Below are 16,008 nucleotides of genomic sequence, written 5' to 3' on the forward strand. Positions count from 1 at the left end.
TTTTTTTTTTTTGACTGTTTCTACCTCCTATCAGAAGGCCTAGTTGGGGTGCCATACTTCTTCCAGCATTAGGTATAGACAGAGCAGTCTGATCTGGGTTACAGTGCTGCTTCTGTCCTTAGGTGAGAAAATGAAGTCTCTGGCTGCAGAATTAAATGCCTCGGGCAGTGTAGGTGAATTGAAGCAAATTACTAGCTGGAATAGAAAAATTGCACAGATATGTTTAAGGGCATGATGCTGTGTGATAATCAGTGCTCTGATCCTCCCCTCTTGCCCCCCCAACAGTTCTTACATATACAACTTCTCTCTTTTCGCATCTTCCTTTTCTCTTTTTCTGTTTTCTTTCCCTCTTTTCCCTTCCAGTATCTTAAAATAGCCTCTCTAGCTTCAGAGCTGCATAGAAGGACTAGTATAGGTTTGATCTCTACAGGGTCTGCCTCTGGCTCTTGTGTTTTAGAGATTCTAGTGATTGCTTATGGAAAGATACCGTTTCCCATAGTACTATATAAAAGTATACATGAGTTATATTTAATACATAGATATGAGTACTCTGACTATCACGTTTGATGAATCTCATAGTTGTTTTTTTAATCTGTCATTTTTTTCCCTTCTTTTCCTTGTTTCTGTAATATTTCATGCTACAAACTGCAGTAACTTCTTAGTTGAAGAGGTAGGTGTCTGTGTGCCTGGGTTTCCTCTGCTCTGAAACAAGGAGTGTTCGTGGTTGCTAATTATAATTTGAACTTGTTCTTTTAGTTAAGGAGGAAGAGTGCAGAGAACTTGGAAAATCTTTTCCTCTCTTCTGTGGTGGTGGCCTGTGTAACTTCTTTCCTTGCTCTGACTGCTTGAGTGCTCTCCTCCTGTTCCTGTGGTGCTTGTGTTAGAGGACCTGCTGCTGCTGTCACCATTTTGTTTCTTCATCTGTGCTGGGATGCCACTGCTTGTCCTTCTCTCTTGCAACACTCACAGGGTTGTTTTTCCTTATTCTTACGTAGTTTTACAGTAAAGTGTTCAAGGATATTTCTTACATTTGTGAAGTCTTACTTTGGTGAAATACCTTGCAGTTGAAGACTACAAGTTTCAACAGATGGATGAGAAATTAAGCTTTTCCTCCCTGAAATGGTGCGTGCTGTGTGACCATTCATTTTCATTTTTTCCAGAGAGTCACACATACATGTGAAAAGCTACCACCACCTTGTGGATTTAACATGAGATTTTCTCTGTAAAGAAGTGTTTGTTAATTAGTGTTTCTGGAAAGTTGCACTTCTTATTATCTTGAGTGTTACCGACCCCTGCTTTACTGGTCACTCAAACACATTTCACCCACACCATTCTTCTGTGTAATCTTAACTTTGGCACATATGCCAACTTTTTTTTTTTCCAGAGAGGTGTTTACCCAGACACTTACACCACTAGTGTGTAACCTTAGGTTTGCTACAGAATTGATAACATCACAGGAAGTGAAGGTCTGTAAGTGTGTCAAGCAACCTGCAATGAAGATGATGTATGAAACACAGACATAATAGTTATGAGCACACTGGAAAGTTGAAAGAAGAATTCTTAGGTGTTCACTTACTGTCACACATTTGTGTTTCGGCATGTGAGGTTTAACTTTTAAGTGGCTTTTCTTGGTTGCTAGTGTACAGGACTGTCCTGGGTCTTCAAAAAGCAAGAAAGAATAGTTCTGGTAAATGTGGTGTGTATTAATAAATTTTTACTCTCTCAAAATGTTAAAAAAAAAAAAAAAAGTGGAAAAAAAATAATCTCCAAACTGTTTTGCTGTAATGGGCTTATCCTTGGTCTTATTTTTTTAATATTTACAGTCTTTTTTCAGCTGCAGACTTTGGCCACCACCCCAAAGGAACTAATCATTAATATAAGATATAGCACACTAGAGTCAATGAGCTAGCGGGCTTATTTCACAATTACAAACTGCCACCTGCTGCTAAAATCTATGACATCTTTCCTTGATGCTGAAGTGTCCATCTACCTCAGCACCTGCCACTTTTCACTTAAGTAATTGTTTGAAAATTAAAGGTTTCTCACTCTCCTGTGGAAGTTGGTGGAGACTTATTCCAAAATCAGTAGCTCTTTCCCAAAAATGAAATAAATTTTGGGGTTATAAAACTGTCCAAAGTGGTCACAAACCTGTGCTGGATTATGAGTCGCATTGCCACTTACCGTGTGCCTGAGCTTTTGTTTGGCTAATATGGACAAAGGAGTCTGCTTCACATGATGTAAGAAGTGTTTGCCCTAAGAAGAACAGAGGTCCTCTTGAACCAATTAGGCAAAAATAACAGCTGGGCTACCCACTAATAAGGAAGGTGCTGCTAAACCTCTTTTCATTGTGAGAAGAAATAAATCTTTTAAGGCTTACTCCCTTGCATTTTTATAGAGAGCAATTCTTTGAAAAATTCAGCAATCCAGCTGGGTGATATGTGCAGGAAGACTGTGAAGAAGATAAAGAAACTTTTAAAAATAAAAAATGGTATTATAGCTGTTAGATTTGGCAATTATAAATGTTTCATTGAAGATTTCAGTATTTAGAGAAAGTTTTACTGTTTAAATTGTTAAGAACGTGGAGTTTGGGGTTAGCACAACAGGCAGTCTCCCACAAGTTCCTTGTAGCCTGTTCTGCAAGAGGACATTCCTTCCTGGAGCAAATCTCTTCTGATATCTTCTTAAATAAAGGCAGCCCATGTATATTTTTAGTAACTCTGAGAGAAAAGCAGGAAGATCTGGAATATGAAGGTTACAAAGGATTGGGGCAGGTAATGCTAACTTTTTAGCCTTACTTTTTCTGTGGAAATATCCACATCCTAGTCAAGCAGCTAGTTAGTTAGGGAGTACACTGATCTTGTCCTGACAGATTGGCTCTTCCTGAGGAAAATCTGGAATGTCCAGTGGGGTTGATTTGGAGGTGGTCAGACACAAAGGGAGGAAGGAATATCTAGAATTCCTGGGTGGGTGCTATATACTCTGGTTCACTGAATGTGGGATATTATATATGTTAGTGGCAAATGGTGACTAGAGCTATTTTCGTTAGCATCCAGTAAGATATACATCTTCCACATGACTTCTTCCTAGATTTCTGGAGGAGAATAGTTGAGCACCAGAGTGAGTTTTGAGAGCACTTCTGTGTATCTGAGACACGTCCTGTTAGTACCCCAGATTATTTTTGGGAGAAAGACAGATTTTTTTTTTTTTTTTTATGGTCCTTACTGCCCAGATTTTTTTTTCTTGTTTGTTTGAGTTTATTGGGTGTGGTCCCCTTTCAGTAACTTTTTGCTATCAATACCTGAACATAAGTAATTTTCTTATACAGTAGAATTACAGAAGATTTGATGCCTGAATGAACAGTTAGCTGAGCTGAACACTTGACACCTCAACATTGAGGTAGCTAATCTTTCAAAGGTATGTACTCCTCTGAGGTGCTATGAGGTGTGAGTAGAAGACTCTTGAGTAGAAGACAAAAATATTGCTGTTTTCCCAGATGCTACTATTCTGTACCTATTCTGTGGAAATGCTGCTTCTCTGTATTTTTCATTCAAATCAGTGGACTATGGGAGGACAAGCAGGCGAGTCACAGATGAACTGAGTGGCACCATTATTCTGATATTTGTGATTTTCATCTATCAAATCCTCAAGATAACTTGAATGTTGTTAGGAATGTCTGTTTTGGTAAATATATTGTAGCTGAGTTGTCCTTAGAAATGAAAATTAAAGAATAAATTTTAAATCATTGGCTGCTGTCCTAACGTCCTGGCTACTCTTCCTTTGGTCAGTGGGTGGCCTGGTCATCCTTTCCAAAGCCAATTTTCATTTTAAGATATTTTTATTTCTTTGAACTAGACAAAGCCTTTGGACAATGAGGCTGCATCCTGCTTGTGCTTGTGTAGATGAAGGCTTATATGTGCAACAAAGTCGCTGTAGAGTTTTTATATTCTGTTTGCAGTAATAGTAAACAGAGCATCTAAAATAACCACTTGCACATTGCAACAAACACATCATCATTTGCTTAAAAAGAGTTATAATTACAGTTGACGAAGCATGGACACCATAAAAAATGCATTAGTTTGGCTTGACACATTAATTACCTGTTTTTGCAGATGTTTTTATATATTGTTGTGTGAACAGTTTACAAAATAATTACAGGAAAGTCATATGGAAAATAAACTAAGTGGGTGGTTTCTCGCCTTAATATTTTCATTCATGTGAATCTGTGTGAGGCACAGCTGCTCTGTAGCAAATGCAGAGGGAGAGAGAGGGAGAGAGATGGGGAATCTTGAGGGGTTTTTATTCTAAGGTCTCTATGATCAGCCTTGCTACACTTTTATATCTTGCTTTAGCAGTGTCGTTTTTAAACATGTAAAATGACATTGCTGATTTAATCCCAGTGATCAGGAGGGGGGAGAAGCTTTGATCCTGATCAGATGAAACATAAGTCTTCTAGTATCTAGGAAAATAAATGAAAAATCAATATTATTTTAAGCAGGATGATCTTTTATGAGCAGTTGTAAAGATTCATCAAAGGCTTTGACACAGTTTAAACATTTCCTGTTTGCTGCCATTTAAAGAAAAATGCCTTTCAAGTTTAAATTGTAATTAAAGAGAAGATACCTCTTTAGATTATTGTGGGCTATCCACAGAATGGAAATAGGAGCTCAGTATGTTCACACAGTGTTTAAATCAAAAGGTCTTAACTAGGAATAAATTAGTGGATTCTTTTAAGAGTACACATTTTGTGTAACTGAAAACATTATCCCATAACAAAATGCAATATTGCCTTTAGGAAAAAAATACATAAAGTCTGCATCACAGCTTTAACATCTGTCAAATATAAGGATTTGTTCTAGTACTGTGTTTTAGTGATTTATTAGGTTTTAAGTGAAGAGTTCTATGACCTGAAATTGGACATAAATGCTAGAGATTATTTTTAGTTTAATGGGGTCTTTATTATTACTCATCACCCTGTGTTTAAGGCTTTTTTAGTAACATCTTTTTCTTTTTTTTTTTTTTTTTTTTTTAATTTCTATCCTGTGTTTCTTTACAGATTTTTCTGAGATATTGGCTGTTTAAATGGGAATTTGTATTGGAGTGTAGCTTTTTAAATTTTCTTAGTTAAACTAATACAAAGAATAAAAAGCCAAAATCCTACTTCCATAAGGCCAGTTCTCAAACATGCACCTGTTACAGTATTCAGAGACTGAACTGTTAATGATCTTAATCACGAATAAGATGCAAGAACTTGCTGAGTGAATGTTTTGTGAATCCACAGTCTCTTTTATGGCTGAAGATTATAATGAGTGAAGAGTTTGCGAATGTTATTTAACAAATTACTTGGGAAGGAAAAGTAGAAAGAAAACTGAAATTAATGTCTTGTGAAAGTAGGGAGAACTACAGCTCTAAGGGGTCATCCTAGCTTGTTTGCGTTAATTACTGTAAAATCACTGAAGCATTGAAAAAAGGCAATAAACATCCCAACTAAATACACATAACTAACATTTAAAGAGTAAGCTTGACTCTTATGATAGCCATAGACACTAACCTGGCAATTTTCTACCAGTCTGCTTGAAGAAAACGCTGGCCGAGGAGTTTACTGTTGCTGTGCCAGATGACTTGTTTTCCTGGAGCGACTACCATTTTGTGTGTCTCAGAGAATGTGGGTGATCACCAGTGGACTGGCATAAGGAAGTTTAATGGTGCTGTAAGATTAAATGTAGAGATGAAAGCAAGAGCGTTAGTCATGTTTTAAAAAATTGCAACACACACTTATAAAATATTGTATATCTGTTCTATTCTGATAAAGCCAAATCCAAGTTCAAACAATTGAGTGTTATTATGGTTATTTTTTTATCCTAGATTGGACTAAGACTGGCAGTCTCATCTAGGGGAATTACCCCAGATGAGTCCTACCAAGTGGAGGCTGGTATTAGAGATGCTGGACCTGGTACAAAGTCCTCTCTGTCTTTAGAATGGGATAAATTACTGAGAAATTGTTACATATCCATAATAACGTATGCTGAAAGTGCACTGAATTTTTGACTGTCCAGCTTCTTCCCAAACCAAATGTCATCCAAGGTGTTTGGAGAGTAGGGCTGTGTGTCTCTGTCCAAGAAGATGACAGTCACTTTTCCCGCTTGCTGTGAGTTGGATGTTAAGATTTACAATACATCAGTTACAGCAGAGCTTGGAGTAGATTGTAAATCTCTTCTTATACTTGTCTGTGTGATGGTTCTGTGTGTTTAGGTAGTTTGTAGTCATGATGTGAAAAGGAGAGGGAGTCTTTATTTTAACAAAATGATTAGTAGTAGGCCATGACAACATAAAGTGGAAAAGAGCCTCTGTCTTCTTTGCTCTCTGAGTCTAAAGATTGTTAAAAGCAAGAGCAATGATTCGCTCCGTCTTGCATGGGGTAGGGGAAAACAGCAGCTCTGAGAGCCTATAGCAGAGGAATTCTCCCTGAACTTAGAGACCTTGCACTTAATCTTTTCATTATCATCTGCCGTCTTGCAAGAGTTTTGGGAAAATTGGTCAGACAATTTGCTCGTCCTCCTTTAGTAAGGAATTGGTGTTAAAGCTAGATGTGGCTGACTGAAGGATCGGAGTGATTCCTCCTGCCCTGAGCTGCTGGAGAGATGTGGCTGCAGCTTACCCCTTCTTTGGGTCCTACCAGTAGTGAAGCTGAGTGCAGATTTGTGAGAGGGGCTTGCATGTGTGCATACATACTCTGTATGGATGTGATTGACCACAGACAGATTGACAAAGGAAGAAGGATATTGCCTTTAGAGAGACCTACATAACCATAGAGAGCATGAACAGACCAACCTCTTTTGAACTATTGTTGGCCAGGGAAAGACCTGCTGGTCAGGTCTATCTGCTGGCTGTCCCCCAGCTCCATGATCCAGCTCTCAGACATTTTGTCTGACTTACCTGCTTATCTGGCTTGAAGTTTGTTGTCATATCTTACGCACAGAGAATAATGAGCACGCTCATGCGGAGAATAGTGGGGAGTAGAGTTTAATAAGAAGGTAAGACAGCGGTGGGCAGGTACAGGGCTCAGTCAGACAAGCTTATTGACCAGCAGCCTGCTTACACACAGTCTGCCCATGTAATTCCCACCTGTGTGTTCTCATGCTTGTGCCCCCCCCTCCCCACCTTGATCCCTCCCTTTCCTCACCTTTAATCCTACCCATAAACACAAAGTCTTACACATTGCCACAATCCCACCTGAAAACCTCCCACAGTAAGTTATGGTTATGCTAGTGTCTACAGAGTAAGTTCTCCCTTAGACATCCCATAATAAATGTTCTCCTTTTTTATGAGACTCATTCTTAATAACCCACAATAATCCCCCCCCCCCCCCCATTTTTTTTCCTCCTTATCAGTTACCAAGTTTCTGGTTGAACTTCTTCAAGGTTGCACTCTGAGGTTCCTTTCATGGCCCACTGATCACTATCTCATGAGTTCTAGTCTTCGTTGCTGTTATCTGCTGTTGGTTAGGGTTTATGTATTTGTGTGCTTGATTTATTACCTCTCCTGTTCCTTGCCTTGTCTTTCATGTTGAGTAGCTGCTCGTCAGATGTCCTTGCAGTTCCTTGCCCTGTGTGAGCATTGGTTTGCAAGAGGCGCTGGCTTGCACCTGTCAGTGCAGAAGCTCATCACAGCCAAGACTGCTTCTGCAAGTCTCGGATGGCCTTATTTATGGCTGGAAGAGACTGTCAGGGCTATATGAAAAGTTAGGTTTTTCAAAGCTATTGCTCTGACTTCTTTTGGGACAGTTGTCTGTAACTATTTTTCAGCATGGTAATCTCAGTTCTCCGTTATAAAAATTCTTTGCTTGGTGGTTGAATGGTTGGGTGTTGTCGTCACAAATTGAGTCTATTATAGCAATATGCTGCTCATGATGTGAATCACAGGATTCTCACCTCTGCAAGAGTTTGGTTACATTAGATATAACACCGTGGTGGTTCAGCCATCTGGGAAGTCAAGTAGTTAGCGCAAGTGTGTCTTCCTTTCTTCCTGTGTCACACCAAGCCAAAAGGCAAGGAGCAGCCAGCATTGGAAAGCTGTGAGCAAGAGTTCTTGGTGCCTTTCATGTTGTGTTCTGGCTATTTATAGCATTTCTGGCTTTTCTTTATACTTAGGAAAGCTCATATTAGAAACACCAGGGAAAAAAACAAGTTTCTTTATTGTTTTGTTGTAAACACCTCATTATGTCTTCCCTAATTGAGCTTTTTTGGGGGCACAATGTTCAGCTCAGTGGTTAGTTTCAGTTCTTACTTATATTACCGTAGGAACATGTACTAGATCGCAGAAAAATGAAGTAAGACTTTTTATTTACCTTAGTCTATAGCAAGGCTTAAATTATTATTTTTGTAGAACTCTTAAGATCACAGTACTTGCTTTTTATAAGATGCATGTCTCTAGGTTTGATTATGAATAACCCAAAGGAAATAAAAAAGGTAGAATCAAAGTAGTCATGTGCTTTGATTACTTAGTATCTCTCTCTAGAGAAAAAATAACTTCCTTTTTCTCCATGAGGTGAATCAAGTCCAACTCGTCGAGAAGCAGTGAAAAGGAAGACTGCAGAATACCTTATGCGTGCTGAAAAAATTTCCAGTCTCTACCATAAATCCTCTGAAGATGCATCTGTTTCTATGGTAGGCTTTAATTTATTTTCTTCTGAACCAGAATTTGGTATAACTAAATTGTCCTGTCTTTTAGTAAAGCATATTCAAGCTTGAGGTTCAAAAAACTGTCTAGAATTTCTCTTTCAGGAGGCCTGAGGAGTATTTTGATGTTACATTTCTAGTTAAGTTGCCATTCTCTTCTGATTCTTGTTGATTGCATTTCATAGCATTATGAAGTGTTCTTGATTTAATGCAGTCCTGTTTTTTCACATGCTTTCCTTCTCCTCACAGCTTATGATGTGAACATTTTTAATCATGCTAAAGAATTTAAAAGTAAAGCAAAAAACCACACTAAAACATAACGTTTCTTTTGACTTTCCCATGAGAATATTGCTCAGTCCTGTAGGAGTGAGAAGGCTGTTGGTTTCTTTAGCCTAGCACATAATGGTGTATCAGAAGTGAGTCAAGCACGTGTCAGGGAAGATAAGATGAATTTCTTACAAAATAAATACTTAACTGGCCAAAGATTCTTCCTGATCCATTCAGATGTCTCTCTTGGATATGCTTGAGTGATCAGCTGCTTCTTGATTTTTCAGGTGTTTCTGTAGAAATTCCCACCTTCTTAAGCACAAACACCCTTGCAAAAAGACAAACAAAGCTTGTTCCTCAATAAATTTCTACTTTGACCTTCTCCAGACAGTTCCTTTGGGGCTTACCTCTTCTTACCTTAGACTTTTACTGCAGTCCTGATAAACTGTGTGTGATTGTCAATAACCACCCTATTGTAGTAAATATAAAAGTTACCAACATCCTGTCTCTACACTTATATCAAGTGAAGACAAAAGGGGCAGAAGATTATTGCTGCTTATTTTGCACAGATCTAAAAATGCTTTAAGGTGGCCACTGCTGCAAAAATAGGAAGCCTTATGAAATCTGACTGCCTAGTAAGTCAATAAAAAAGCAAAAAACACTGATTTTGAAGGGTAGCTTTTTTCATATTTAGAGCCCACAAGTACAATTTTAAGAATGTTTCAACTGGGATATATTTTGTGAGATTTGGAGTCTTGCTGCTGCTGTGAATTGTACTTTGAACAATTTAGTATTTTGGACTGATATGAACTCCTACTAGGTAGTCTTTCTTTGGGTCAAACACCCTTGAAAACGGGGAAGAATCTATATTGAATGAAAACCTCAGTGTGTTTGGAAACCACAGAACAAGAAAAAAAAACCCATGAGCAACCTATTTTTGCCTTTTTATAAGTTTAAAAACTAATTGTGGTTGGCAAGGAGGAAGAAATGGGTTGCATTTTTTTTATGTGAACTTGAGAGGTAAAGTATTTCCTCTTTTATGCTGTACTGAATAAGGCCCCTGCCTTCTTTGCAGATCCAAAGGAAAGCAGGATTAATTGGGAATAAGACAAGGAAAAAAAAAAGCTGTGAGAACAGAAAACCATTCTCCTTCTGTGTTGAAACTCAAAACTGACAAGTTTAGGGCAAATCTGACTTTGCACAAGCAAAATGTTGCACTGGGCTTATTCTCCTTTCTACAAAAAAAGCTGTTTCCATGATTTGGCTTTGTTTTACCTAAGTCTGTGCAGTACACAGGTGCAGGTCATTTCAGTGCACTTATCACTGCCTGCATGACTGACCCCGATGTGATTCATGGGAGATGCTAGTGGAAACTTGGAGCTATTTTGTGTTCTTCTGGTAAAGAAATTGTCTGTAGTGTACAAAGTTAGTGTGTATGCCTCCTTGCACCATCACTTCACACCAGTTTGATGTTTCTCTAACTGCTATTTACATGCCATTGGTCATGCTGGGGCAAGGCTAGTCTGTTACCTCTAGCATCTCCTACTGCTGTAGGTCATGCAGACTGATACCACCTCTTGTTCAAATGCTGGTGCTTGGACAGGCTATAGATGCAGATGTTTAAGTAACGCTGTACGATACATTCTTTCCCCGCGTGGATCTGTAAAGAGGTCAACTCTTCTGTGCTGGAGGAACACTGAAGTCTGAGAAGAACCACAGCACACGTAGGAAACCTTTCCTAGAAGCACGGCCAAGTGCTGCTACACCTGGTAGCCCAGCACAGTTTGAACCATATAACTGAAATTGGTTTGCAAGAAAATGATAGACAAATACTGTAGTGTAGCAGTACCTGCACCTATATCACGATTAGCAGAGTGTGGTTTTGTGCTGGGAAGCATGGTTCAGTGCAGGGAACTTCATGGGCAGTGGGGGTGCTGAGGTTACGTGCACCTTGGAGGAAGAGGTCTGACTAATAAGCAAGCAGGGACATTCGGGGCCAAGATTCTCGTTCATGACCTGATGTTACAGGCAGAACTACTTTGTCACCCACGTCTGGTGTAGATAGCTTTGTGTTTCCTTTTGTGCCCTTACAAGGAATGACCCCAGTGATCAGCATCAAAACTAGGCTCCCCTATCCTTCTTAAATATGACATTATACTTCTTTCTCATCCATGTGGCCAGAAAAATGTCGAGCAAGGGAAGAGGTAAGCTCAGAAGTGCAGGTTCAATTATTGTCCTGCACCCCTCAGCCTCTCATGTCTCCCAAAGGCCTGGGCTGCCAGCCATGTGCTGAACCATGTGCAACAGTCTCAAAAGACTATGCCTGCTTAAATGTACCCCAGGTTACCTGTTTGCTATCTGAACACCGTCTGAAGGTAAGGCACGGTGGCTTTTTTCTCGGGGTCTAGGGCAGAGGGTAGGGAGCCATTCTTCTGTGGCTTGAAATGCCAGACCTTTGCCTTTTTGAAGACCAGATTTCCCTAGAGGCAAAGGCCTGGCATTTCAGAGCTGAGAAGCAAAAATTCTCTTTGATGCCATGGAAACCAAACAAAGAACAACAGCAGTTTGTTACTTTTCTTGCCTCGACAAAAAGCCACCAGTGTAGCCCTCAAGGATAGCATCCTTAGCAACCACCCTGCTGCTGGCGAGTCTGAGTGGTGAAGTGAGGAGCACAAGAGGAGGTATTTGGAGAACCCTTGGCACTGTTAAAAAAAGGTTATGGGTAGAGGGCTGAAGGAGGGATAGAAGATTTCTTAAGGCTGAAAAAAAGCACAGGGAACTTATGCAACTGTGACTGACCGTGAACTGCGAACTCACTTGACAAGGTCTCGTAAACATTGAGAAAAGCCTTGCTGTGACCCGTAGGAGATACGGAGACAGCTTCTGAAGGTTGCAAACAGGCATGTAGACCTTCTGGAAAAACAAGCTGCAGCAAATGCTGTCCTTCTCTTCCTCTTCTGGCACAACACAGCAGCTTCAAGGGCCTTCTTGACAACAAATGCTCAAGAATGCTGTGTAATGGCAGCAGCAGGCAATTTTGCAGATTCTCAATCTGTATTTTCTCATCTGCCTCTTTATAAGTAACAGCTCTGGGGATCCACCTCCAAGCCTGAGTGGGAGCTGCAGCAACAGCCTTCGAATCACACTGGCTTGACCATCAGAGAGCTGCAGTCTTGCATAGCTGTCAGCTGCAAGGTGCAGCACAGGCTGTGAGGTACAGGCTGTGAGTCCGTTTTAACTTTGTTGGTATTTTTATAATGCCTTTTTTTTTCACTCTTTGAAATTACTTCAGATTCTACTTACACCTAATTTTTTAAATTCAGAGTTGTTTCTTTTTGCACTATTATAAAAGCTGTTGTTTTTAAAGTGTCAATTATTTTTATTTTCAAAGCAATTTAGTAACAAGAGGTACATACAAGCCTAAACAGGAGAAGCAGTCTTTATTCTTCGTGGTTCATCAGATATCTTACTTCCTAAAATTCTCATTAAATGTGCATGAAAATTACATGAAGTATAAAGAAAACATACTGCTGTAGTTCTGTGAGATATAAATCTAACATAAAATAAGAAATTCAGTCTTAAGGCTTCCAAGGTCACATCTAAGGTGTTTCTTAACTTCAGGGAAGATACAGTCCCCAGTGGGCGATCGCTGGGGGCCACCTGAAGCACACCACAGCTTTGTCTGGTTCAGATGCATGCAGAGATGCAACCTGGTTTTCTCCTGGTGCAGCATGAGGAAGGGGCCAGAATGTTCTGCCAGACCAGGAGGGCTGGAAGCTCTTTCACACCCATAGTGTGGAGCCTCACATTTCAGGCCAGCGGTATCTGCTTCCAAACAAGGCATCTTCTTGCTGCAGTTGAGGGTCTGGCCATGCTATGGGTGGATAGTTACTGAAGGTGTCAGACACAAACCTCTGAATGGTGAGAGGAGATTGCATTTTGATGTGTAGCTTTGTGCTGATGTTCTTGGAAGTGCTTTTTTTTTTTATCCTGTGATTCTGTGGTGACTGCTGTCAAAGGTGGCAGCATCAGCAGTGAAATAATTCCCATTAAAAGTGCTTGTGTCTCTGGGCTAGGGATAGTGCCCTTACCTTAATAAAGGTTAACGTGAGAGGCTCTTCCTCTTGCTTGGCTGCTGGAGTACTTCTCTTTCTCCCTCTGCTCTTATTAACTGCTGGCAGTGAAGCCAAAGCTGAGGCAAGAGCTATTGCCATATTTCATTGTGTAGCTTGCAAAGCTAGAGCCTTGTCAAGGCAAGGGGTGGCCACAAGCTGCTGAGTCTTTGCAGAGGCCAGCATTGTCCTTTTATACTTGAAATTAGCACGCTCAAGCCAAGAGGGGATGGTGGGAAGGGAACTGGTGATGCCAGTCCGAAGTTGGGTAACTCCAGCTGTGCAGCTCAGAGTGTAGCCAGGAAATAGTTTCAAAACATATAGGGCCTAGCCCCAGGAGAGAAGATCCTGGGATACCTGAGCAGCATGCTGAGCATTTGGACAGGCTGCTGAAGGCCTTCTGCAGGCAGAGGTAGCCTGCCACTTTCTTTATAATATAAATGCCTTCTTTGTAAAGGCAAATGAAGCTTTTGACTTTTTGTTACCCTCCTCCTTTCATCTGCAGCATAATTGCTTACCAGCAGTTTTCCTTTGTGACATATTTGTTAAATATTGCCTCAGGATGGTGACAAATTAGATAAACAGCTTTTGCCTCTTAGAAGCTTAAAAATCAAGGAGATTCATCTTCCTCTACTTTTGTGCAATAGAAGTGTGCTTGGGGAGGTCGGGTTATGCTTAAAAGGAGTTTGGCATTCAACAACTCTGCAAATGAAGTTACCTTGTTTGTGAGGAACAGATCCAGGTCTGTGGTTCTAGTAGCAGCTACATGTTGAATTTTTGGAGGAGGATCTAATGAATTCTGTCAGTTGGCAACTAGAAACTTCTGAAAGTGCTTGTTAAGGTGCCAGAGGTATATGCGATGCTTAAGAGGTTGATCTTTGTCCCAGAAGACTTCCAGTTGAAACGTAGTTACCTCCTCTGACATGCAGGCTTTGAGTTTGCCCCAAGAAACTACAAAACATAGCACAGACAAATCTATGAGTATTAATTACTTGAATAGTTAGCACCTGACAATTATTTTGCTATGATGTTAATTTCTAGATTAATGGTACATAGTTAGCTACATTTTTCGAAGGCAGTTTTAGGAATCGCTTCTGTTGTGCACCTTGTCATTAAAAGGATTTCATAAAGCTCACCAGAGAGCAAGAGAACCCTGTTTATAATTCTGTATTTTATGTTCTTCAGACTTAAAAAGCCTCTAATTTGCTTTCTCCTCCTCAGTGATGTCTGAATTATTTTGTATCCAGAATACCTGTAAGGCTTTGATTATTGTGATGGGGAAAGAATTGAGTAATCGATTGCCAGGTTCCATTAAGCATAGAAAATATAAAAATTAATTATTTTTTCTTTTAATTTTTTTTTTCAGTGTTATCTTGATTTTTATTTACTTGCAAGTTGTTTTTTTTCCCCGTACTAAGGACAAACAGAAAACTTCTCCTTTCATCTTCTCTCTCTCTGATTTATGATAAATTTAGTTTCCTTCGGCCTGGCATTTGCTTCAGCAGGCAGTCTTCCTTCAAGTACCACCCTGATTGATGTATAATCTTTGATATCTTCCATTAGCCTCCAGGATCACTAAGTTCAAGGCCCTCTTGGAACCTAAGGAGCCCTGCCGAGGAACTGAAGGCCTTCAGAGTCCTTGGGGTGATTGACAAGGTAATTCTTCAGTGTCTCTTCAAGAGTTCAGTAATAAATCGACTGCATGCTGACATTTTGTCTTTGAAGCTGTGGATCTTAAGGATATGAAACAAAAGGGGAAAATGACTCAAATGCATCTGCACTTTAAAATAACAAAACTAGAAGGAAAATGGCTTTTATCTAAGCAATTCATGTAAGGTCATGCAAAATATATTTGAGCTAAAGAATAAGGTACATGTTTGGTGGCATTCAATAGGATGAGGCCTGTTTTTCAAAAACGAAGTCATGGTTACAACAGTGGGGTAAGGACGAGTAGATGTGTTTTCAGTTGAATAAACTGGTGGGTACTTGAAATATAGAAGGGTAGAAATTCCTACTTTTGAACTGTCGCTTGAAATGGGGGCTAGGGGAACACACAACTGTTCTCCTTCCCTGAGAATTTGGAACTGAAATCCCCAGCAAAGACAGAGATTCAGCCATGAAGCCCAGCTTATTTTTTATAAATAATGTCGTACAAAATCCCATGGTGATATTTCTCTGTAAACAGTAAAGGACCATACGGAGTCTTTGCAAGCCCAATTAAGAGAACAGAAGAATTTGCTGCATTGTTTTGATAATCCTGATTAGTTATCACCTTACCAAATACTTCTAAGATAATGTATTATTCAGCAATGTGGCAGTGGCTAATGCAGACTGTAAAGGCTCATTTGCTTTTTGCCATGCCAATTCCCTTGTGCCTTTTGATAGTTCCTTATGTAGTCCCTGATTTGTACGTGATGTACTGATGCATGGTCAATTTATGCATTTGTAATGTGCATGAGAATACCTGTATTTCTCGGTTTCTTTTTCTTGTTGGACTGAACCTAGCTATGGGGACTGATCTTTGTTTTTCTTTGCCTGTTTTGTTGTAATTATGTGCATAAGTTAATAACCTCTCCTCAGAGGGCTATATACATTAGGTATTATGGTTGTTTTTATAGCATGAAAGGTTTTCTCAGCTCTGACTTCATATTTGTTGTATCTTCTTTCCTCAGTTGTAAGTGCAGAATTTAGCCTGTGTTCCACTCTGTATAGGTATCAGAGGGAGAGGCTGGAATTAGTAGCCAGTAAATGGATGCAGGAGGCATGGACTTTGTGAATTAGTCTGACAATGTGAGGCTGCAGAAGTGTTGAAAATAAACCAAGACAAACCTTTTTGGTATCTTTGTTCTTGTATAAGAATAATAAACAGTGACTGGAGAAGATGCTTGATGAGAATTAAGCTTTTGGAGTCCTTGGTGTTATCAAATCTCCTAGATCTCTCTGAGCACAGTCCT

General features: G+C 39.7%; 1 protein-coding gene across 2 annotated transcripts in view; it reads left to right on the forward strand.

Annotated features, from left to right (window-relative positions):
• Window positions 1–8,549: 8,549 nt before the first annotated feature.
• The window catches only part of RPS6KC1 (ribosomal protein S6 kinase C1), a 47,539-nt gene continuing 40,080 nt past the window's right edge, over window positions 8,550–16,008 (forward strand). Inside the window, exons 1-2 of one of the 2 annotated variants that reach the window (XM_010174119.2) lie at window positions 8,550–8,663; window positions 14,618–14,710. In XM_010174119.2, the coding sequence (XP_010172421.2) occupies window positions 8,601–8,663; window positions 14,618–14,710 (156 nt within the window). In that variant the 5' untranslated portion in view covers window positions 8,550–8,600. The remainder of the gene's footprint in view (window positions 8,664–14,617; window positions 14,711–16,008) is intronic. The other variant, XM_029086531.1, reaches the window with a different exon arrangement.

Source organism: Antrostomus carolinensis, unplaced genomic scaffold (assembly GCF_000700745.2).
Source record: "Antrostomus carolinensis isolate BGI_N321 unplaced genomic scaffold, ASM70074v2 scaffold23628, whole genome shotgun sequence".
Lineage (NCBI taxonomy): Eukaryota > Metazoa > Chordata > Aves > Caprimulgiformes > Caprimulgidae > Antrostomus > Antrostomus carolinensis.